This window comes from Adiantum capillus-veneris, chromosome 2 (genome assembly GCF_014529385.1).
Source record: "Adiantum capillus-veneris isolate H3 chromosome 2, ASM1452938v2, whole genome shotgun sequence".
Lineage (NCBI taxonomy): Eukaryota > Viridiplantae > Streptophyta > Polypodiopsida > Polypodiales > Pteridaceae > Adiantum > Adiantum capillus-veneris.
Genome location: NC_140932.1, coordinates 122,535,873 through 122,561,581, shown reverse-complemented (window position 1 = coordinate 122,561,581; position 25,709 = coordinate 122,535,873). Strand labels below are relative to the sequence as shown.

Below are 25,709 nucleotides of genomic sequence, written 5' to 3'. Positions count from 1 at the left end.
TTGGTATATCCCTATGATCTAAATTTTAGCCCATTCACACATTCCGTGTAGTCTTTACTTATGCCTCGGTGAAACTATCCGTGTTCACAATTGTGTCTGTATCTTACAGAATTTCCCTAGTTTAATATGGCTTTAACGTCTTCCCCTAAGCAGCCTCGTGATCTTATCGCTTAATACATTAGACAGTCCATTGGAACTTCAACCACAACCTTGAGGTTATGAAACAAGGTATTGACAATTGACTTAACTCATTATTTACAATGTAATCCTTGTGCAAAAAATGGCATTGCTAGGACAACTTTTCAAAGGAAGCAGGACCTTAATGCAACCTGCTCTACCATCCATGTCCCAATAACCGACCATGAAAATAGCCAGAACCTAACATCCACTTTACTAATTCATCTCCCAATCAACAGTACAAGAACCCTCCAATTTCCCTGATTTCTCTCGCTGCCGCAAACAGACTTGAGGCTTTATTTAGATATACGCACCTGTCATGTTTATAATCTCCATCATGTCATTGGATAGCTCTTCGTTATTAATGGCATCCAATCATGTTATGTTTTCCATGACCTGCTACCTCAAAACACGGCCTTTTGTAACGCCTCTTCACCTTCATTGCATCTCTTATGGACAACCCTTAACCTTTCAACCGAGTTACAAATCCCACTGCATGACCTATCGAATGAGGCCACACACGCTGCCCCTGCTTGCAGCTTGCCTTCACATTCTGAAGATCAAACATAAAGCCAAGTTACAAAAAAAATTAGAATAGCAAGCTGAAAAAGGGCCAATTTACCAGGTGTTTTGCACCTTTGCCACAAGCATTTTGAGCACAAGCTGTCCCCACAATGCACCTTAAATTAGCAGCTTGCATGGTAAAGCTGTGGAAAGTTGTGAGACCAGCATTGAATTAAGGACCAATTTTTCACTATTTGTGCGCTTTATGTTTTACATTATTTCTTCTGTAAGTTCATTGTTTATTCCTGGGGACTTGACCTGAAATTTTCTATATCACATGTGTTCAAAGGGTGTTTAAAAAAAAACCCCGCATGAACATACTTTTATTAACAAAAGGACCCCTCTTTCTTAAGAAGATTACAAAAAAAAAATTGAATGTATTGAAACACCCATCTTGTAGATATGCAACTGTAGCTCAACTCAAATTAATATACCCCTTACAATGAACTTACGTGATACACCTACGTTTTTTGGGTGAATCCCCTTGGTGTTCATTAGGGAGGAAAAAGCTGATGATGTTGCATCCACAAACCTTTGTGTTATTTGCTAGCGTTCTTGTGTACGCGTGCATGTCTTTTCAAGTGATACTAGTGAAGAAAGATTTCTTGTCCAGCAGCACAGGTGCACAGGTCCACACTCATAGCCAGGTGCTTGAATCTATATGTGAAGAACCTCCTCTTACTGGTAAGAGTTGTCATAAAGAACTAAACTAGAACATAAAGGAGGGTATGCATCTCAGAAAAATATCAAGAGGTACAAAATAGCCTTTTTCAACTCTAATTTGTACTTCTACTGAATTGATCTGGCTGAACAGAGAATAAGTGACAAAAAAGCTCAAGCTCCTCAATGCATGTTTGATGCACTACTGCATATCAAGCTATACCAGGTTAAGAATAGCAAAAATTTGCATACCCATAGTACTACAGCACATTCGCCTATCATCGATCTGCTCCACATCAAGACCAATCAGCCAGGATCCCAAGGAAACATCTTCATTTGCATACTTGTGCAAGACGTCACTACACAATTAAAGCATTGTGAGCTAAGGACACTAAAAGCCAAACATGTTCCTCAAAGTTTAATGTGTGTGTGTGTGTGTGTGTGTGTGTGTGTGTGTTTATCTATTACATACATACATATTTATTTATTTATTTATGTCTCCGTCTGAATTTGAGGCAGGGAGAGTCACAGCATTGCTTAGCCAAGCAAGAAGAATCTTAAAAGTGACATAATCACTTATGTCATACGCGTCGGCTATGCTAGCACTATGTGACTAGAAAAAAGCGAGTCTCTACCCACCAACACCTTTAGACCTATCCACCCTGTAAAGGGAAACCCACTACCTTGCCCACCAAGGCATTAGCTTGCTCGTCAAGCCATCGTATAAAGGAGGCCGCACTTCATCGTGAAACATCTCGTGTTCGAGCTCCTATCTCTTGAAGAGCCTTTACATCTCATGTTAGAGCTTCTATCGCACACCTCTTGTATACAACTCCATAGTGTTGGGTTTGTGGCCTTTGGCCTAACACCGACAGCTGGTGTGAGAACCATCTCTTGTGCAATCAGCACTCTAGTCACCAAGTGATGTCACGTGTGCATCTAACCCTATGTGCATGTGGACAAGCTATCTCAGGTCTAGGGTTCAGGTTAGCTTAGAAAGTGTTCTGGCACCTTTGTGAGCCTGTGAGCAGGTCGTGCATGTGCAGGCACTTAGAGTAGTTGCATATCCTCTGATTGCACACCCAGTACCACTCAGCATATGCATTGTCCAAGCAAAAGGTCCAATTCCCGGCCAATTTTGGGACAGTACATTTTCTAGGCATTTCGACAATTTTATTATTTTAATTCACCAATTTACAAGGTTGTGGGCTGTTGGGAGGACTGCTCAACCCAACTTCCAGCAACTCTATAAGCAGACATGGGATGCCCAATTTTAGCAGAAGAGACAGAAGAAGTTCCAGCAACTTGCAGTGTTCTCTCCTCAACAAGACTGGCAGAAGACAGCCTAGCGTTTTCAGCCAACAACAGCAGCTAGCGTTTTTGGTAGCAATTCCTCTAGCGTTTCTGTTACAGATCAGCCTGGTGTTTTTAGTTTGCAGATCAAGCACCAGATCAACCAAGCACATCAACCTTTTCAGTTTTCAGCACTTAGCCATCGCAGATTTAGTCCCTAACCTCGCAGACCTCACCTACCAGCGTTTGCAGTTTCAGCCTGCTCTTTTCAGTTTTCAGCATCTGCGTTTTCCAGAGTTACCACGGAACGCCTCCCTGTGGACTGGGAACGTCGGAACGGCGTTCAGGAGGGTTTTCATGGCCCGGAACGGCCAGACGTTCCACAGGGGGTTTTGGTACCGGAACGGCTAGGAATGGCAGATTTTCAGATTTTTGAGCTTTATCTTGTGAGGCTCCCCCTTCTTAAATGCCCTTCCCCCCACCCCTTACCTTCATTGTGCACGCAAGCTTTCAAGGGTCAAAGCTCAAGCTCTACCCTCTCGAGTCTCCAGTCTTGACTCTCAAGCTCTAGCCTCGTTAGTCTAGACTCTAGACTCTAGAGTCGACAAGGCTCTCTCCCTCTCCCCCTTTCTCTCAAGTTCTCTCTCTCTCTCTCTCTCTCTCTCTCTCTCTCTCTCTCTCTCTCTCTCTCTCTCTCTCTCTCTCTCTCTCTCTCCGCGTCCCTCCCCCCTCAAGCTCTCAAGTCTATACAACACACGTTGCCCATAGTAAGGTTGAATGGTCTTCAAATCAAGTTTTTTGTGAGTATTGGAGTCTAAGGACTCTGACACTACTATTATTCAATCACACAAAGCTTAAAATAGCATTATTTGGGTGTTTTTATGCCTCCCATTCCACGCCGTTCCCATTTCGGACCCCTCACCGTTCCCCCGTTCCGCGGGGAATCTCGTCGCCGTTCCCGTTCCGCGTTCCGGGTAACTATGGCGTTTTCAACGCATCATCGTCGAGTCGTCATCATTGCCATCCTCGCCAACTGTTGCTAATTGGACTATTTCTTATTTTTAATGATTAATCTCTTTTTTAGGATATTTTATTATGTGCACTAAGAACTATTAAAAGATTGTAGCTACAGGAACTGCCATCAAGAACGGACAACTCTGATGTGTCATTTGATGGGTGACGGTAAACATCGCAAGGAGTTTCCGTAAGTTCGGTGGAAAGGGCCGGGTTACGAGTGCCCCTGATGCGTCACATGATGGGTGACGGGTGCATCAGTAAGGGGACATCCCGTAGGCTAAGGAGGAAATCCGAACTGAGTAAGAAAGTACGCGTAAGAATGCAAGCACAAGAATAAAGATGGGTTCAATGAAGCTTTTTACGAAAAGCGGGAACAGTCGGGGGAGGACAAATGTTTTCCCGCGAGGAGTCTGTGTCTGCATTGCATCTATGTCGTGTCCTGCACCCGGGGACGCCTGGAATGTGTCCGTGTAGCATTGTTTTCACTAACTGAGTGAGTTTTTAAAGTTTGAACAGGTGCACACTTTATTTTATAAAGTGACCGGTCACTTTTAAGTGACCGGTCCCTTTATTAATAAAATAAAGCAGGCAAGGCTCTTATAGAAAAAGCCAGCGCTAAAACCAACGCAGGGGGGCTGAATTGCGATCTCTCTCTCTCCTCTCTCTGGGAGCGCCAAGCTCTGCTTTTGGACCCCTATTCCTGCCGGGTGTCAGACCCTATAAAAGGGTAGCCAGCGTTTCAGTTTGGAGGAGCCGGAAGCAGCAGGAAGTGCGAGCGCTGGGATTCTGGAGCAGAGACTGGCGACGGAATTTGCAAGTGCTCGCGTGACGACTGAGTACGGAGGTTGATTCTCCGAGCAAGGAGCGACAGGTATAAGGTGTTGATACGCATTGAGAATTGCTGCTTTGTGTGGTTTGTTTTGCAGGAATCTCCCGTCTCACGGGAAGGCCCTTCACGGGAAGTACGGCTTCACGCCTAAGTCCCTTACGGGAAAGTACGGCTTCGTGCCTAAGTCCCTCACGGGAAGGAACGGCCTTGTGCCCAAGCCCTTTACGGGAAAGCACGACCTTCGGGTCTAAGACTACAGAACGGAGGGGTTTCCTCGGGTTCTCGTGCTTGTATAAGAATTCTCCCTGAATAAAAGAATACTCTTAACGGGGGGGGACCAACCCATCTTCTGGTCCCCAATACTGTGTCGATCTTCTCCCTTCTCTCATGTTTTCAAAGAATTATAATTTTCAGATTTTCTAAGTGCTCATGTACGCTCCCGTTTTGTGACAGTGGTATCAGAGCTCGGACTCCTCTCTTTCTCTGCAAAGAAGGACGATTCCGGGAAGAACGGGAAGAACCATGTCGAGCCAAGGGAGAAGCGTTGAAGAGGAGCTTCAACAAGTGCAAGCTCAGCTTGCGGAGTTGCAACAAATCTTACTGTTGCCAGACATCCAAAAGCTTTTGGGCGGAATGAAGAAAACGAATGGAACTGATGCAGCCAAGCATCCAGACAACACTGTTGGCATGAGACCACAGGAGGCAAGAGAAGAAGAACGTGCAAAGGTGCACAAAGGATCTTTGGATCGGAATGAACGGCCTACTTCAAGGAAAGGCCAGGAAAAAGAGCTCTCTCTGCTAGACGAGAGCAAGGACATCTCTATCTCATCTCCATCTTACTCTCCTGATTTTACTTCTACTTCTCGATCATCTCGTCAACAGAAGGAAGCAGCTACTACCGCCACTACCATACATCAACCTAAAGATAAGCCTCGATTCAAGAAGCAAGGTCGCAAGTCTCAACATCGCATGAGAGTCTTCAAATCAGGCGACAAGGACATCAAGTTCGAAACCTACAACGGACGGAGAGACATCTCCAAAGCACTGTCCTTCATCAGACAGTTTGAAGTCGCCTTTACCAATGTTGAATGGGCACTTCACAGAAAAATCCAAATTACGCCATGTGGGGATGCACCTCAAGGAAACGGCAAGTAATTGGTGGTTAGCCAAGATTCTGGAAGGTTCTCAGGCCAGAACTTGGGAGAGCTTCAAATCTGAATTTTATGAACAATTTCTTCCGCCTGACTTCGAGCAGGACATACGGAAGGAATGGGACTTGCTCGCCCAGAAGGAACATGAGAGAGTAACAACCTATGTGGACAAGTATTGGTCGGTTCTTCTGAAGGTCACTCCCTTCATGAAGATTGCCGACGAGGAAAAGAAAAGAAAGTTCGAAGCGGGTCTCCAACCGCAGCTTCGAAAGAGTATGAAGGTGTATCCGCATGATACTCTTCAGAGGATGATGGAGTCAGCAATCATTGCTGAGGATTTGCACTCAATTGGGACGCCCAGAAAGATGGAGCATAGCACTTACCGTGCAAGACAAAGAGGGGTCTACGATGACCAAGGGGGCCAAGGAAGAAAACGTCCTCCATCGAGGGACGATGATCATGCTAAGAAGACTGCTTTCCGCACAACCTTTGGACTATATGAATTCTTGGTAATGCCTTTCGGCTTGACCAATGCTCCTGCGACGTTCAATCGCATGATGGACCGCATTTTCAGCCCATATCGAGCTTTTACGGGAGTATTCTTTGACGACATACTCATCTTCTCTAAGTCAGAAGAGGAACATCGGAAGCACTTGGACTTAGTGTTTCAAGAATTGCGAAAGCATGAGTTGCATGTGAATGCAAAGAAGAGCGAGTTCTTTCTCTCTGAGATACACTATCTCGGCCATATAGTCTCCCACAATAAAGTGAGTATGGATCCTGCCAAGATCCGAGTGGTAGAAGATTGGCCTATTCCCACTACGGTACATGATGTACGTAGCTTTCTGGGATTATGTTCATATTATCGAAGGTTTGTCCGAGGATTCGCTCATGTAGCAGGACCACTTCATGATTTGACAAAGAAGAAGATTCCTTTCAGATGGGGATCGAGACAACAAGGAGCTTTTGATCGGCTCAAGTACTTGCTAAGCCATGGACCTATTTTGATAGTGCCTGACTTAAGGAAACCATTTGAGGTTCACTGCGATGCTTCAGGCGATTGCATCGGAGCAGTGTTAAACCAAGAAGGCCATGCAATGGCCTACGAAAGCAGACGGCTTAAGGATGCAGAGTTGCATGCATCAATATACGAAAAGGAACTCACGGCTGTGATTCACGCCTTATCCAACTGGAAGCACTATCTTCTAGGAGCGGATTTTGTGATCAAGACTGATCACCAGAGTTTGCGATATTTTCTTACGCAAAGGAAACTATCTGAGAAGCAGATGAGATGGGCAAACTTTTTGTCTATGTTTCACTTCCAAATCCTTCACACGGCTGGGAGTAAGAATGTGGTCGCAGACGCATTGTCTAGGCGGCCAAGGGTGAACGCTATCACTTCGGTGTATCACCAAGAATTAGAAGCACTACCGGATTTGTATACCAATGATCCAGACTTCTCCACCATTTGGGGAAAGCTACATCGTGGAGAGAATGAGTTTCCCTATTCCATTCGGGACGGTTATCTCTACCACCATCAGGCTATATGTGTGGCGGAACCATTAAGAAAGAAGATCATGGATGAAGCACACGCTTCGCCTTATGCGGGTCATCGGGGTATTCTCCCTACGACCTTAGCAATGGAAAGATATTTCTTTTGGCCTAGTCTTAAAGCAGACATTGATAAGTATGTCAAGGAATGCTTGGTTTGCCAAAAAGTGAAGTATGATCGGCAAAAGACGCCTAGGTTGCTACAACCTTTGCTTGTGCCTAATGAACCTTGGGAAAGTATTGCCATGGACTTCATCATGGACCTCCCTAGAACTCAGACTGGAAATGACGCGATCTGGACCATTGTGGACAGGTTTAGCAAGCAAGCACACTTTATACCAGTCAAGAAAACGATCAAAGCAGATCATATGGCTAGGGTCTTCCTGGCACAGATCTTTAAGCTTCATGGAATGCCTAAGTCTATTGTGAGTGATCGAGATCCTCGCATGACAGGAAATTTTTGGCGTGCATTGATGGATAATCTTGGTACGAAACTGAATTTTTCATCTGCCTACCATCCTCAAATGGACGGGCAAAGTGAGATAGCCAATTCCACAGTATTGGATATGTTAAAAGCTTATGCGTCAGACCGGCAATCTGACTCGGAGAAATATTTGCCTCTTGTCGAGTATGCATATAACAATACCATACACTCATCGACGAGGAAAGCACCTTTTGAGATTCTCTATGGTAAGCCTTTGCTTCCACCCATCCTTTTAACTAAGGATAAGATCTTTGCAGCGGATGAATTTGTCCGGGACTTGGACACAGCCTACGGGCAAGTGAGGAGAGCTATTCTACGCTCTCAAGAAAAGCATAAGAAAGCTGCAGACAAGCACAAGAGGAATCTCGACTTAACGGTCGGGCAGTTAGTCTTACTCAAGTTTGAGAAGGCAAGACTTAAGAAACAAGCGTCTCATAAGGGGAAGGTGGTAAAACTTTCTACCCGTTATTATGGGCCGTTTAAGATCACTGAGCAAGTGAATGATGTTACATTCCGATTAGAGCTACCGCCTAATTGGAGGATCCACAATGCTTTCCATGTCAGTTTACTCCGGCCGTATATGGGACCGCCTCCGAGTCAGCCAAATGTTGAGGAACCAGAAGAAATACTCCAACCGGAGCAGATTGTAAGTCATCAGGAGCGGCCCCTCAAGTCCGGAAAGATAACACGGAAGCATTTGGTTAAGTCAAGAATTATTCGAACTTAGATGCTCAGTGGATGACTCAGGAGGAATTAGCAGCTTATCCCGAGATATTGGAGGTATATGTCCAAGCACTACAGTTGAGGTCAACTGTTTAGAAGCCAGAGGGATGTTGCTAATTGGACTATTTCTTATTTTTAATGATTAATCTCTTTTTTAGGATATTTTATTATGTGCACTAAGAACTGTTAAAAGATTGTAGCTACAAGAACTGCCATCAAGAACGGACAACTCTGATGTGTCATTTGATGGGTGACGGTAAACATCGCGAAGGAGTTTCCGTAAGTTCGGTGGAAAGGGCCGGGTTACGAGTGCCCCTGATGCGTCACATGATGGGTGACGGGTGCATCAGTAAGGGGACATCCCGTAGGCTAAGGAGGAAATCCGAACTGAGTAAGAAAGTACGCGTAAGAACGCAAGCACAAGAATAAAGATGGGTTCAATGAAGCTTTTTACGAAAAGCAGGAATAGTCGCGGGAGGGCAGATGTTTTCCCGCGAGGAGTCTGTGTCTGCATTGCATCTGTGCCAGCGTTTCAGTTTGGAGGAGCCGGAAGCAGCAAGAAGTGCAAGCGCTGGGATTCTGGAGCAGAGACTGCCGACGGAATTTGCAAGTGCTCGCGTGACGACTGAGTACGGAGGTTGATTCTCCGAGCAAGGAGCGACAGGTATAAGGTGTTGATACGCATTGAGAATTGCTGCTTTGTGTGGTTTGTTTTGCAGGAAACTCCCGTCTCACGGGAAGTACGGCTTCACGCCTAAGTCCCTTACGGGAAATTACGGCTTCGCGCCTAAGTCCCTCACGGGAAGGAACGGCCTTGTGCCCAAGCCCTTTACGGGAAAGCACGACCTTCGGGTCTAAGACTACAGAACGGAGGGGTTTCCTCGGGTTCTCGTGCTTGTATAAGAATTCTCCCTGAATAAAAGAATACTCTTAACGGGGGGGGACCAGCCCATCTTTTGGTCCCCAATACTGTGTCAATCTTCTCCCTTCTCTCATGTTTTCAAAGAATTATAATTTTCAGATTTTCTAAGTGCTCGTGTACGCTCCCGTTTTGTGACACCAACACATTGTCAGAGATCAGTAGAAAGTCTGTGTTTTGCAAATTTCAGCTTTTCAACCATAGCGTTTACAGTTTTCAACCTGTCTCCGTCGTCGTCATCATTGTCGTCGACATCGTCGGCAAGTCCATTGCATCTAGGCCATTGTGCCAAATTTGTGCAATCTTTAGCATAGACCTCTCTCGCCATAGAGAGGGGAGCCCTTGGAGGAGGGTTTGAGAACCATCTGGTGTCGTATCTCTCTCTCTCTCTCTCTCTCTCTCTCTCTCTCTCTCTCTCTCTCTCTCCACCTTCATTCACAGTAACATTCACTTCTGATGCACCTTACATGTGTGGGCACATGGCTTAGCACATGTGGCAAATAAGTTGCACAAGAGTCCGAATGCCATCCCAGTCAGCATGGCTTTTCCACATTCTATGGAGCCACTCTTGACCTTTGGAGAATTGCCCCTTGACCCTTGGGAAGAGGCACTTGTGACCCTTGAGAGGTGCATCTAGCCATATGAGCTACTACTTAAGTAGCAATCTCTTGTACACACTTTCCATCCCTTAGCCTAATCAACCATTGTATGCATCTTATCAGTTTATAATTAATCTAGCCATGTTTTGAGTCTCTCTCTCTCTCTCTCTCTCTCTCTCTCTCTCTCTCTCTCTCTCTCTCTCTCTCTCTCTCTCTCTCTCTCTCTCTCTCTCTCTAATTACTAGTGTAATTATCAATGCTACCACCATGAATGCTAATCTCGTCGATCCACCCTAGCCCAACAAGTGGTACAAGAGCTTATGGTAGGATTAGCATTCTCAATTAGCTAATTGCATCTCTTACTAATCGAGCCCTAACCTATCTGTGTGTGTGCACGTCCTTGGCAGACCCAAGAGACCACTGCCCTCCATGGATTAGGCAAGCTTGATTACAAAGCAATAGTTTTCATTTAGGTCGCATTTTTGTGGTGATTTTGTGTGTTCTTCTCCTCTAATTACTCTCCGCTCGAAGCTCCAAATCGTCACATTATATGCGTGTGGGATTAGTGCTCAACAAGAGCTTCCCATAGAGCCCTTAAGCATCGAATTCCGACACCGGAAGCTCCCCAAATCCCATCACCATTTTCATGCCATAATAGGATGTGTGTGTTTATTTCTGTGTGGGCATTCTGTGGGAGAGAGAGAGAGAGAGAGAGAGAGAGAGAGAGAGAGAGAGAGAGAGAGAGAGAGTAGACCACAAACGCAAGATATGGTGAAGAGGGGGCAATCAGCCCCCCATGACTACCATGAGCAGAAGACTTAATACAATCAGTATGATCTCTATGAGAGATGTGGAAGTGGGTACCCCCCTGGCCCTATAAATAGGTGCCCAAGGGGAGGTAAAGCAAGGCCTGATAAAAATCCCCCACGACCCAACAAGAAAAGAAATATATATGAGGTCGCCCGGACAAGGTGGACGGTCGGATAGTGCAGTCTAAATGCATATGCAAAGGGTGGCCAGCCCAGAGGCACACTAGTCGTAGATGTATGCCCGAGACCTGTGAAGCAGCAAAGAGGTGTAAGTCTAACACTCCCTCTCGGTACCTGATGCTAAACAAACCGTATGAAGTCGAAGATGTGAGGCAAATGACCTCATCTCCCGCATCTCGCGGGTAAACTCTCCAAGAGAGTCCAAAGCATTGAAGTCCCACTCCAGTCTGTAGATCCAAGCAATGAACCTGTCCAAGAAGAGATCCAAGATCCTCTCCTTGAGTTAAGCAAGTGATATGACGTGTCGAGGTCTAGTGGTAAGTGTCTGTCCACCCAAGATGGTTCTCTAGGAATGTCTGAATCCATATGCCATGAGCATGGCCATATCCCGTGTGAACTCCTGTGATGAGTGCATAGGTGTGTCCATAGCAAACCACAAGTCACCACCCCCTCTAGAGTGCGCAACCGCCGAATGATGGCTGGAATGAATGGATCTACCAAGGATCAAGGAATAGAATCTCACATCGCCGTAAGGTACCGTCTCCAAAGCGGATGGTGCCCTGACGAGCAATGGAGTGATCGACCACGCAATAGGCAAAAAGTCAGCCTGCTGTCCACCCAAAAAACGCTGCAAAGGGTGCTGAAAACGCTGCTGTAACAGAGATTTCAGCGTGCATGTACGCCACCGAACAGTACGGGAGCATCACAGAGTGCTAGATGAGGGGGTTCTCGCACTTCTCAGCCGTCAAGGGGCTGAAAACAGAGAAAAGACAGCAAGTAATAAGTGTCAAAAAAGCCAATCTCATGTAGGTACCTAACCGCGAGGATGGATTTGCAAGTACCAGGCAGTGTTGGAGACTCCCGTGGATGTCTTGGCCGCTCCTATGTGTGCAAGGGCTCAGCGTTTTGCAAAAAAACGCAAGTCCCCAAAAACGCAGGTTGAGCCAAAAATGCAAATTTGTAGAGAGGCACGGTGGCTTAAGGAGCAAGCTAATGCCTTGGTGGGCAAAGTAATGGGTATCACTTTACAATAGTGGGTATTGTTTTATAGAGTGGACAGGTAAAAAGGTGTTGTGGGTGAAGAATCTTATTGCACACGCTCTTTTGTAGTCAAAAAGTGCGAGCACAACCTTGGGATACGACATAAGTGTATATATTACACACACACACGCGCGCACAAATATACATAGCGTACGAAAAAACCTCTGGAGATGCTCAAAAAGCCTATCATCCAAAGGATATACAAGAGGGGGGGTACAATGTGGGGGCTATGTATACAAGTGGCCTATACACACACACAAATATTATTTATACGTGTGTGTGCACGCGCACGGCGCACGCCACGAGCAGCTACCACAGAGTTCAAACACACCCACCCACACTACCCATGCACGAAAAATAACCACAAAGGTAAAAACTTACAGATTCTTCAATATGTACACAGCAAGTTCCTTGGAGATAGCATATAGTTGGCCAGTTGCATGCTTAAAATACTTGTTCCCTTGACCACCAAATTTCCAATGCTCTGGCTCATAATATTTCACATCTCTGAAAAAAAGACCCCAAATATATATCACACAACCAATTAAAGGGGTGGGTACAGGAGTAAAGTTAGAGGCTTACTTCTGTGCTAGAACAGGACCACCCTTCATACATCCTATGTACACCCGAGGCTTCTTTCTATGTTTTGCAAGTGTATTACCAAGAGCCCCTAGCATCATAAATCTGACATTAAACTCATTAGCAAACAAGCAAATCCTTGTGAGACCCATACCAGGCATCATCGATTGAACTGCTTCTTTCATGTAATTGAAGTAAATAGCGTCTCCTTGAAAAGTTGGCATTCCTAGAGTCTTTGTGGAAATTGCACTGATAGTCATGTCTAATACTTTCCATGCAATCTCGGGTGAGTTAACTTATAATCAAATTTGGTCATAACGAATGTTCTTTAACATTCAAAAAGAATAAGAAAGACATATTCCTATGAAACTTTTTTGAATGAAGGCATGTACCTAGATGAATCCACGAAGAGCCCAAATTCACCTATGAAGGAAAGTACAGCTATAGACTCATGGTAGTCACTTATAAGACAATATAACCATCAACTTCAACATGCATAGTATTGATTAAATACTACAACATCCCCAATAACATCATCAATGCCCAATATTGGGTGTAGAACTAGATACTAACATATGCTCCCAGCACGAAACACGTGCAAACATATCAGCATACATCAACACAAAGTCCAGCATACTGAGTTTCTGTGATGACTCCGGAGATCAAGGGCAGACTCAGCAACAATGAAGCCTAGCACTAGAAAAAAGCTTAGAAAGAGAATTGAATGAAGGCATATTATCTTTACCCAAGTTAACATGGACATCATCATCCACTTTTATGTAGAACTCTGCATCCCATAAGAGAAGAGCGGTGGCAAAGAAAATTTTCGTTTTGGCAGATAACTCATGGTAACCTTCCACATGTTCCTGTTCAAAAAGATGCAATAGACTGATCATCAGGCATCCTCGAACTAGCTAGATGCCAGCTTACTTCATGAATCAATCATGCTTACGTGTAACTTTTGAAGCTTTGTTACAGACCAGTCTTAAGAAGTCGTGATGTTGGGACTCCTCAGCCTGAATGGCACGGTTCAGAATGCCGTTTGGCGTGGAACTATTGTCAGAAAATACATACATGTCAAAATCTTCCACAACAGTACATAATTTACAAGCACACAATGCAAGCTGAAAGAGCCAAGCAGCATATCCTCATCACATGCAGAAAACTCCATAGGTTCTCATAATGCACAGAAACTACTCAAACTTGTACCAAGAGCTTCTAGTGCATCCACCATGGCTTGTTGCACAGAGGAGCAAACCTACCTTTCAAGATTCTAGCAGAAGGTTCCATATAGAATACACTCAACATCTTAAACACATTGAAGCAAAACTTGGCATACTTGAATGAAACCAGAATAACCCAAATTCACCTTTAAAGAAAAGTGCAGCATATACACTCAAATAGTCCTCCACAAGACAATGTAACCATCAGCATCATCATGTAAAGTGCTGACTATACACTACGACAACCCCGTCAGAGACACACACAACCCATAAGCATACATCAATACAAAGATCTATGTACTGAGTTCCTGTCATAACTCTAGTAAAAGCAGGACAGACTCAGCCATAGCGAAGCCTAGCACTAGAAGAAGTCTTTACAGAGGAAGAATCAATATGCTATACAGGTAGTTGATACGGCATTGAAGCAGCCCAGTCGGTTGCAATGAAAATTAAAAAACCTTGGAAAAGCCCATATATTTCTGAAAAAAGTTCAATTCCACCTTTAAAGAGTGCAAGTTATAAACTATCATGCTAGTCAATATTATTATAACCTGACATCCATCATGCATAGTATTGAATAAATACTTCAACCTTGTTACAGGCTCATTAGAGCAAAATTGTGGGCAAAGACGTTTTCATTACCCAAGCCAAAGTCCCTTACCCTTGGCCAATCACAAATCTGATGACAATCCCCTTTTCAACCTCTAAATCTTTGAGCTTCTTTCCTGAATACAAGGACAAAAGGTGAACAATGCAAAATTGCTTTGATGCCAATGCTCTCAAAAATCTACCAAGATTATCCTTCAGACCTGTTGGCATCCACGTCTGTCGTACAGAGTCTCGGCGCTTTCTACTGCTAAAAGCCGTGTTGATTCCAATCACCATAAACACTTTGCCGCTTTTGCTAGGTGCAGTGTCCTGATTTGTGTTCTCTGTTCCAGCAGATGCATTGCCTTTGAGGCGCACACTCAAGGATTCCAACGCTGGTTCTGCATCTAACAATGAGCTGACATACATAAATCATCACTACTATGCCTTATATTTGACATAAAATAAAAACATTTCATATGCTGTGTTACATTAGCTACTTACTGTAGAGCTTTGTGTCTTACTAGTAGATCGTGTGTTAGCACGCTGTTGGTATTTAGAAGTCCATGGATCTGAAACAGAAAACATTGAATTAAAAATATGTACAAATAAAATAACTGTCCATAAAGAAGCTATTGAAACAATTCCTATGACTTAGTGAGCGAGGTCACTATAGACTGTGAATATGCAACAATGGCACTATGTACTGTGGATAAGTACACTGTCAAGAGGTCACGCTAGCTTATACTTGTCAACTGAAAGCGTATGAAATGAAAACCCCCACCAGCTGTGAGACAATCCAAGGTTCTAAATAAGCCTCATTAAGGCCTTCTTAATGATTCAGCTATGGTATTGATGCACTAAAGCAAATAAGTGAACTTAGGTGTCAGTACTACACGTATGTCATCCATACTCCTCGGTAAATGGCTTCTTTTATGAATCTGGTGCACCATCACCCAAAATGTTTCAACCCGAAACGATTCGTTTTGAAACGCCGAGTTTCAGTATGCTACAGTTCACCCCATAGTTAAAACGTCATATCCAAAACCAAAACACTATAAGAGCTGTATAGCCATCAACGCGACAGGCAATCTTTCCATATAATTGGAATGAGCACCACGACGCCCTTATCAAACTCATCTGGCCACTGTTGCTCATGAACCTAATAACAAATGGGTAGCTTTGTCACAAAAAAGTACCACTTGAATACTGCAACAATCAGGAGCCCTGTATGGTCTCAAGGAAAGACTTTTAGCCCAGGGTCTCATACAACCAGCCCTTCATTTTTGAGACCCAGCTTGAATTGCACTCGCGACACACCCCTAGATTGAGTGGCGGAGGAAACCCATGTAGGAACAACAGAACCTTGAATGTGGCAAGACAAAGGCCCTCCAGTAACCATACCACTGCCGAGACTGTTCTCTCTTCAATTGTAGTACTAAGACCAACCACAACCCCAATGCATATGTGCAACCTAAGTTCATTTTGCCTGAGCATGCATAAGCAGGCTCGGGATGCAACCTTTGTTATACATGGTGAATGGTGTATATATGTATAGCATATTTTGGTTGATTGCATCCAAGAAACTAGTTGAACATGCTAGATCTTACAATTTGTATGTTCTCAATGTAAGAAATAAATTCACATAGCTGTCTTTAAGGGTTTTGCTCACCGCATTGCTGTCATCGCGCTCAAACTCTCCGTTTTGATGTGCATACTTGCTCGCCTCTAGCAGCACCCATAGTCTGGTTCATTAAAATGGTAAGATAAAAATCTTAAATGTCAATCAGATCTCTTAAAATAGCTCTAGTTAGAACAGAATTACCTGCTGGTGAAGAGCATTCCAGAGCAAAAGCAGATTATGCAGACAAGACCGATCGCCTTGTAGGATAGGCTTCCACTGGCTTTTGCTGCCATCTTTGTTGATCCGTGTGTTCAAATAGGTTGCACTATTGATGCAACTGCATTGTTACGTTGACGACTACAGGCATGATTCACAAAGGTGCGCTAGAGAAAAACACCAGCAATGGCAAACAAGGGGGAAATCTTGACCAAAAGCTGTGTCTCTACATAGTGATGGACTGTCACATGCGCAGAGAAAGGAGCCCTCTCTGCTTTTCTACTTGGTGGGTTGCCATATTAAGCAAGTAGACAACTTGACGCTCAATGCAATGCCGTTTCAACGCACGTTTGGAGAACGCCCACTTCCTCTGGGTTAGAGACGCTGCTGCAATTTTTACGATAAACAATCCAGAAAAGTGACATTGGAAATTTCTCAAGCTCCTCAATGCCAAATGGTTCAAGACTGTGGAGTATAATCGAAGGAGGTAATAACTTGATGAGGGCTTAAGTGCAGAAGGAGAGGGGTAAAGTCCAGAGAGGGGGGCTTAAGGGGAGGGGTAAAGTCGAGGTCGAGAGAGAGAGAGAGAGAGAGAGGGAGAGTGCGCGCGCGCGTGTGCGTGTGATTCTGTGTAAAAGTGGAGTCTTGTGACGTTGCCTCACAGAGAAAAGCAGATACGACAATCGATTATCGCCCACTTCCTACAGTTATGAATGCCCAAAAAGGTTCGCCGAGCGAAAGAGAACATTTCAATACAATTCATGATTTTTTCTTTCTACCGTAAAAGCGCGATATTCATGATTAAATTTTTCTTCACCGTGAGTCAATTGAAGTTGGTAAGCCGTCTGTTTGTTGAACTTTAAAACTCAGCTTGCGCTCAAGCTAAGCTAAGGTTGTGTTCTAACTTCAAGTGACACGAGCAGCTCGATAATCGGGTTGCATCTCTGGATGGGGGCCTAGAGTCTAGACTTTCAATTTTGTTGGAAGCGCATCACTAGGGTACATGGCTGGGGTGCTCGACTCAGAACAAGCAAGGCAGCAAACCCGACCCCTGCAGCAAGGCAGCAGCTTTGTCGGTACTTTGAATCGTACATGCCACGTAGCATTGTTAGTTGTCATCGATCTCTTCATCTATGCGGGTCACATATAGTCGAAGCCAATGACTCTCTAGTCATTCACACTAGGTGCCCCTAGCAACTAGAGGAATCGAAGTAGAAAGAGCAGATTCGCACAGGCGGAGGTAGCACCCCTGGCATGCAAAAGAAATTTTGGTATTTATCTCATAGAAGCGAGAAACGTTGTGCGTGCGGGCGATCCGCTCAATGCAGTAGGTGGGGGTGGAGAACGCGATTTCCAACTCTGCCAATCTCAGCAAAGTTGAACAAGGTGGGCATCGTTGGCTTGAGTCAGCAGGCGGGGGTTAAACCCTGCCCGTGCGAACGCACCCAAAGTTGTAATGATGCCAGTATCTAATGGTATGTGTTGAAAAGTGTGTGAGTCTCTCTCGCATCCGAGGGTGGAAGGCCGCCCATCGTCATAGTGGGTCCAGAACTCTCTACTCTCGCTTTTGATGAATGGTGTGATTATACCAAGGCGATATACCCCTATACAACTCCATCCTTCGAGTAGTCTCAACACCACCTAAGAGGGGGCTCACACGCACGAAGGTAACTATTATGGGTTACCCCCAAAACTGGGCTCTCCATTGATTACTCTCCTCAAGCGATTCCCAACTTGGTCACACATTGAAGGTAGTTTTCCTTTGCTACCAAGGTTTTTGATTAGTGTGTCCTTTTTGCCATGGAAGTGATGGAATTGGGGGGGGGGGGGGGGGGGGGGGGGGGGGGGGGGGGGAGGAATTTTTTTTTACGTCAGACTTGAAAAACGGGCAAGGGTGCAAATTGAGGAATTTTGGAGATCCCAAAGCACGTAATTGGGAACTAGTATGTGGGCCGCGCGTTGCCGCGGCTACATGTGCTTCAATTGAAGCAACCACTGTTCTCTTGCCCTTCACAGGGAGGGCAAATGTGGGCAAATGCCTATGATTCTCATGTGAGCTTTTATAGCTCTTTAATAAACTTGTGCATCAACCATGACTATAACTACTTTCTAGATGACAATGTATGACAACACACAAGGTCTAAGTGCCCTCCACATTCACATCAACCAAGCACAAATCTATCTTTTGGATCAACACTATGTCTACCTTTTATGAGTGTAAGATCGAACAACTAATGAAGTGTAGTTACTCTCCACATTCTTATGGATTGACCAAGGACAAATCTCCTTCTAGTTGGTCATGCCAAGCTCCAACATACTCTCGTAATCATGGCAAGTTTGTCCCCCCCCCTTCCTCTTCTCTCTATCTGTGTGTGTACGCGCGCGTGTGTGTTAAGTTCAAGAATTATCAGGTCAATTTGAGGTCTCTTGGGAAGAAATTAAGTAATGGGCTCCCTTTGTGTCATAATAATCAATATCTAATTCTCCTAAATGATTTTCTCATATTAAACTGATCATTTAATGTGGGGAAGTGCCAAGGGAGAAAAAACTAGAATATTGGTTAAGTTAGCAGACCGGCCACAATAGGGATCCAAAGGAGGGAAAATAGGGATCCAAAGGGGGGGCCATCTGCAAAAGAGCCATGTGAAATAACGGGCTAAAAAAACCCTAAGGTTCAGCCCATTAAGACTTCCAAAATGCTAAGGTTCCAAAATTCAAAGGTTGTGTCCAAAGGTCAACCTTAGGGAAAATTGGATGCTTAGTGTGTGCCCCAAAAAGTCTTTCTACATCCCTACATGGGAGGGGGTGAGCCCCAAAGCTAGGGGATGAGAGAGAAAGCCACACACACACACACAGGCTCCCTTTACACAAAGGGAATGAGGGACACATGTCAGCTCCCTAGGCCAGATGCCCACAAGGTGTGCCCAATTCCTATTGGAAGACCCTTGAAGTGGACCAATGAGAATTAGGCTAGAGTAAATCTAGTTTAATTAATTTAAAAACATTTAATAAAAGAAACCAATAAGAATTAAGTGTCCTAGAAGACTATTGGGCAGTCTCCCAGAGGGTCCAATGAGCATTCAGGAGCCCCATGGCTTGCCTGATTCCTATTGGCCAGGAGGCAAAGGGGTCCAATGAGAGTTTAGTTTAATTATTTAATTATCTAAAGCTCTCACAAAAGGGGAAAGGGGGACACATGTCAGAAGGCTATCACTTATGCTGCTTAATCCCTATTGGCTTGACCTGGGGAGGTCCAATGAGGCAAAAGCCAGCCTAACTTAGCAGCTAGGGCTCGCCCAAGAGAGAGAGGGGGCTGATTTTTGCTTGGCATTGACACACACACTCTCACACTTGACCATGTGTGAAGGGGAAAATACTCTATCTCCTCCCAAGCTTTAATGGAGAGCTCATCACCTACTCCAAGCTTGTGAGATAGAAGCCTACATCAACACTCTCTTGGCATGTGGATGCAAATCCAACCAAGAGCCAAGCTTCAATGCATGCTCATCTTCTCTACCAAGCTAATTACTAAGCTAAGCTATGCTAATATGAGTGATTATGTGAGGAGATGTACTTCTTTCTCGTAAGATACTTCTTTTTCCTCTCAATCTACTCTCATACCCTGCTAGCTCTCACCATCTTCGAAGGTGTGTGAGGTCTTGGGTCTGAGAACGGGGATAATTCAAGTTGTGTTTGATTAAGTGTTTTGCTTGGTGTATGAAGCTTCCATCTTCATTGCACTAGCTCGTCTTGAAGGAACACAAAGAATTGTATTGTACAATGTCTCTCTTGATGGGAGAAACCATAATACAAAGCCTTTTGGAGGGGGGACCGGCTCCAAGCAAATCCGGTCCTCAACTGTTGTCAATAGCTTAATTGCTCTCTCTTTTGAAAGTATTGTTGATGCTATCTAACTAGGTGTTATGCTTTTTGTTGCTCTCTCCACCCAAGCACTCTTGTAATTCTCATTAGGAATCAACTCTAATGAAATGCTCACTATGTTCATGCTAATTTCCGCTACACATAAGATTTTAGGCCATTAAATGTTACATTGGTATCAGAGCTCAAGGTTTCTCTTTTCTTACTCAAGAAGGGAGGTCCTCAAGCTAGCTACAAATGGTTGGTATTATTAATTGCCTGTGAGTAAGTAGAACAGGGATTTTTCAGCCTTGCAGTGCGCCTGCCTTTGTGCAGTTAACGGGGCATCACCGTCGAGAGCTATGGTCTTAATAGTGGAGTCCTACAGGGCTTGCCTACGGTTTAACCACTATTGAGCTATTAGAAGCTTGACAGGAGCCGGTGCTGTTTTGGTGTCGAAAGACCCTCTCTTCTATTTCTTGCAATTAATGGTATTCGAGCCGCGGGTACAGTAGCTTGAGTGCTTTTTCTAAAGGGGTAAAGAGGAGTAGCAACTAGGGCTTGAAGTGCCAAAGTACACCTAAAAAGTTTACACCTAAAAGTTGTTAGAATGGCTGACAATATTAAAGAGAGTGAAATTAATGTTGATAACTTTGATTTTGCTCATGAGCAAGCTACTAATGATGCTTCAATGCTTGTTAATTATCTTGTTTCTAGGCTTCAACAAGCCATGGGCAATCCATCTCTCCAAAGTGAAGTGCAACGGCAGCTCCATGCTCACGGGATTCTCCAAGCTCATCACCATGACGAGAGAACACCTAGGAAGCCTCCTTGTGAGACTACCAAAAGAGGTCTCTCTCCGATTCGGGAAGAAGAAGAGAATCCATATGAAGGGCTCAAGAACTTACTTCTTGATGATGCATCTCCTTCCCAAAGGAGAACTCAAGAGCCTCCACCGAAGGAACGAGAAAGAAGCGAGTCTCCCGCCACCTCGGCGGAGATGGCTCCACGAAGATGGCGGGCTAAACGCTCTCCATCACCACCAAAGCGGAGAAGACCATCACACTCTTCTCCACGCCATAATTCAAAGAGGGATGATAAAAAGCAAGAGAAGAAAAAGGCGAGAAAGAGGACACCCTCTTCTCCATCTTCTTTATCCTCTTCCTCTTATGAAAGCTATGGTGAAGATGACAAAGATCAAGACAAGAAAAAGGCGAGAAAGAGGTCACCCTCTTCTCCATCTTCTTCAAATTCTTCATCTTCTAAAGAAAGTGATGGTGCAACTTTTGAACCATCAAAAAGAAGAGGCCATAGGAAATCCTATGCCGCATGGAAGAGGTCGTCCAAGCTGAAGAAATTCAAAGAGGGAGGGAAGAGCATCTCTTTCCTTACCTATGATGGCACCTTCGGTGCTACAGACAAAGTTTTGGCCTTTATCCAGCAATTCGATGCGGCGTTTGGAGATGAGGGCTTCACGGAGTCCTCTAAGCTACGCCATGTAGCTATGCACTTTCAAAAGTCCGCCAGACAATGGTGGTCTAGCCTACGAGCCAATGGTGAAGCTCCACGAACATGGAAGGCTTTAAGAGCTTCCATTATGAAGCAGTTTTTGGCCACCGATGCCAAAGACAAAGTACTCACCGAATGGCGAAGCTTAAAGCTCTCTCCCAATGAATCCATCCACAAATATGTAGACAAGTTTTGGGACCTACAACTCAAAGCCACTGTTTTCAAAAAGTTGGATTTTGGAGAGCAAAAGCAACAATTTTGTGCGGGCTTAACCGAAGAAATGGCGGAGTATGTCAACTCCCAAAGGCCACGTACCATATCGGCGGTAATACACCATACTATGGTGGCCTCGCGAATCAATTTCCAAACGGGGGGTAAAAGAAATAATAAGCCCCCGGAAAACAAAGGTTCCAATGAGCCTAAGGGGAAGGACAATGTCCAAAAGTCTCCTAAGGGCAATTCCAACAAAGCTAAAGAGAAGGGAGTTTACAAAGGAAAGAATAAACTCTCTCCTGAAGAGCTTGAGCGTTATCGTAAAGATAACCGGTGTTTCAAGTGCGGCGAACAAGGGCATGCGTACCGCGCTTGTCCCCAAAAGAACAACCGCCAAGATCCTCCTAGAGCTTCTTTGGTTGAAATCCAAGAGGAGGAGATTCACCAAACTCACCACAAAGGATCTCCTCTATGCCATGCTTGGGGAAAGGTAAGAGAACATGATGCTTTTATTCTCTTTGACCCTGGTTCTACTCACAATTTCATATCTATGGAGTTAGCCACCAAGCTAGGCATACAATCCTACGAGATGGGAGATATCCTACCCGCAGACAGTGCCTTCAAGGGGCAAGAAGCTTCAGTCACTCCCTTAATCGGGAAATTGAGGCTTCATGTCCAAGGCTATGTGGACAAAGAGGATTTCTTTATCTCTCCTCTCAAGCATGAGGATGTAATCCTAGGGGCACCATGGTTTGACCGTCTGGCTGCCCATGTTAAATTTCCTGAAAGGAGAATCTCCTTTAAGTTCAGGGAAAAGGACATGTATATAGATGCTAGGGAGATGGGTAACACCATCCCCATTGTACATACACCAGCTTTCAACAAGTCAATAAAGAGCTCTATTTCCGTGTACATGATTTTTGTTAAAGATTCTCAAAATGAACCTAATGCTTTAGCAAAAGAAAATAAAAGCAACCAAAAGGAATTAGAGTTATCCAATTTTCTCAAGGGGTTTCAAGATGTCTTTATTGACGACATCCCTTCTGAGCTACCTCCTAAACGAGGTAATGACGACCATGCAATTGAACTTCTTCCAGGAAGTTCACCGCCTAACAAACCTCCTTATAGAGTTTCTCAAGCTCAACAAGAGGAGATTATGCGGCAAGTGCATGAGTTAATTGAGAAGGGCATGGTTAGGCCTAGCTCATCTCCATTTTGCTCACCTGTGCTATTAGTGCAAAAGAAAGACGGCACATATCGTATGTGTGTCGACTATAGAGCACTAAATAGGATCACTATCAAGAATAGGTTTCCCGTTCCACGGGTAGAAGACCTATTTGATAAGCTACAAGGATCGACCTACTTCAGTAGGATTGACCTAAAAAGTGGCTATCATCAAATAAGGATAGTTGATCAAGACATTGTAAAGACCGCATTTCGTACTACATTTGGTCTTTACGAATACATTGTCATGCCTTTTGGCTTGACTAATGCACCAGCCACATTTAACCGCTTGATGGAGAAGCTGTTCAGACCTCATCGAACCTTCACTGGAGTGTTCTTTGATGATATTATCATCTACTCTAATTCATTAGAGGAACACAAGCAACACCTCCAGGTAATATTTCAAGTTTTAAGAGAGAATAAACTTTATGTTAATCGAAAGAAAAGTGAATTTTTCTTGCAAGAGATTCAATATTTAGGTCACATTATCTCTCAAGATGGAATCCAAATGGATCCATCCAAGTTAGAGGTAATAAAAGGATGGCCTAAACCAAGGAATCTTCATGAACTAAGAAGCTTTATAGGTATGTGTGCATACTATAGACGCTTCATAGAAAAGTTCTCACAAATTGCGGGACCATTACATGACCTAACAAAGAAAAATGTTAGGTATACATGGTCTGCTAAGGAGAACAATGCTTTCGAAAAGCTTAAAGAAAAGCTTATCTCTCAACCTGTGCTTACACTACCGGATCTCTCAAAACCATTTGAGGTCCAATGTGATGCTTGTGGTGATTGCCTTGGGGCTGTTTTGCTCCAAGAAGGGCACGCCATAGGCTATGAGAGTCGAAGGCTCGACCCTGTTGAGCAAGCTCTAGGCATATACGAAAAAGAACTCCTTGCAGTTCTACATGCCTTAGACTCATGGAAGCACTATTTATTGGGGACTCCTTTCATTCTGCGAACGGATCACCAAAGTCTTAAGTACTTCATGACGCAGACCAAGCTCTCCGACAAACAAATGAGGTGGGCAAATTTCCTTTCGCAATTTCATTTTCATATTGCTCACATTGCTGGCAAGCATAATCAAGTAGCCGATGCACTCTCAAGACGACCGAGAGTGAATGCGGTTTCCATAGCAACTCACAATGATCTATCTTTAATGATAGATGAGTATGCTATTGATCCCGATTTTAGAGATGTGATTTCAGCCCTTGCCTTAGGGAAGAAAGAAGAACCATTTACTTTACAAGATGGTTATCTTCTCTATGGCAATAGACTATGCGTTACTAACTCACTACGTGAGAAAGTAATGTATGAATCTCATGCTCCCCCATATGCGGGGCATAGAGGGATTCAGTCTACCCTAAAGGGAATTGAAACATATTTCTATTGGCCTACCATGAAAGTGAACATACATGAGTATGTTTCCAAATGTGTGGTATGTCAAAAGACAAAATTTGATAGAGGGAAGCAACTTGGATTGCTTCAACCCTTGCCAATCCCTAATTCACCATGGGAGAGCATATCCATGGATTTTATCTTTGGATTGCCTAAGTCTATCCATGGGAATACGGGAATATGGACGATAGTAGACAGGTTCAGTAAACAAGCTCATTTTATACCTGTCAAAAAGACTATCAAAGCCCATCAAATGGCAACCCTCTTCATTTCACAAATTTTCAAGTACCATGGCTTGCCAATGTCCATAGTGTCGGATAGAGATCCTAGAATGACCAGTAATTTCTGGAAGGGTTCTTTGAGAATTTAGGAACAAGGCTAAACTTCTCTTCGGCCTATCATCCACAAACTGATGGCCAAAGTGAAATAGCTAACCTAACTATTCTCGATCTACTAAAAGCCTATGTAACGAAGTAGATCAAAGATCCCAATGGGAGAAGTACTTACCCTTAGTAGAGTATGCTTACAATAACACTGTACATACTTCTACAGGAAAAGCACCTTTCGAGGTAATTGAGGGAAGATCAAAAAGTCCCTTGCTACTTAAGGTACATGGGAAGATCTTCGCTGCAGATGAGTATAGCCGAGACCTACAAGAATCTTTCCAAAAGATTAAGGATGCTATCTCTATCTCACAGCAAAGGCAAAAGGCTGCTGCTGACAAGCACAGAAGAGCCCAAACCTTTAAAGAAAACGATTGGGTCTTGTTAAAGTTTCCCAAGGCTCGATTAAGGCACACTACGGGCAAGAATCCTACGGGTCACCAAAAGTACTATGCTAAACTAGCAAAAAGGTACTATGGTCCCTTCCAAATTCTTAGGCCAATCAATGAGATGGCCTATCAACTTAAGTTGCCCAATCATTGGCTCATACACAATTCTTTTCATGTGAGCCTCTTAAAGCCTTACAAAGGAGAGCCACCTCAAGAACCAACTATTGAAGACCCACCGGAGATCGAGGACCACGAGGAGGTGCTGCAGCCCGAGTCCATTCTCCGACATGAAGACAAGGTATTAAGAGGCGGTAAGACTATCCGACGATATCTTATTAAGTTTAAGAATTATCCTTTTGAAGATGCTAGATGGATGCAAGGCATACAATTAAAGGATAACCTAAACCTTGTCAATGCTTACAATGCTTCCCAAGAGTAAGCAAATGTACAAAATGTTAAAAATGAACAAAAATTTTTGTCTTATAAGACTCTCTTTTTCTTTATT

The 25,709-nt window shown here is 44.1% G+C and overlaps 1 protein-coding gene across 1 annotated transcript; it reads right to left on the bottom strand.

The window, feature by feature from the left end:
- Positions 1 to 190: 190 nt before the first annotated feature.
- LOC147463514 (putative beta-1,3-galactosyltransferase 4) lies at positions 191 to 16,878 on the bottom strand. The gene is made up of 11 exons (XM_086489489.1): positions 16,213 to 16,878; positions 16,060 to 16,132; positions 14,892 to 14,959; positions 14,609 to 14,805; positions 14,461 to 14,524; positions 13,557 to 13,629; positions 13,322 to 13,442; positions 12,580 to 12,667; positions 12,379 to 12,504; positions 1,654 to 1,760; positions 191 to 730 (listed from the first exon to the last, which is right to left on the bottom strand). Exons 1-11 carry the CDS (start codon positions 16,302 to 16,304, stop codon positions 582 to 584), a joined length of 1,158 nt encoding a protein of 385 aa, XP_086345615.1. The 5' UTR covers positions 16,305 to 16,878; the 3' UTR covers positions 191 to 581.
- Positions 16,879 to 25,709: the final 8,831 nt, after the last annotated feature.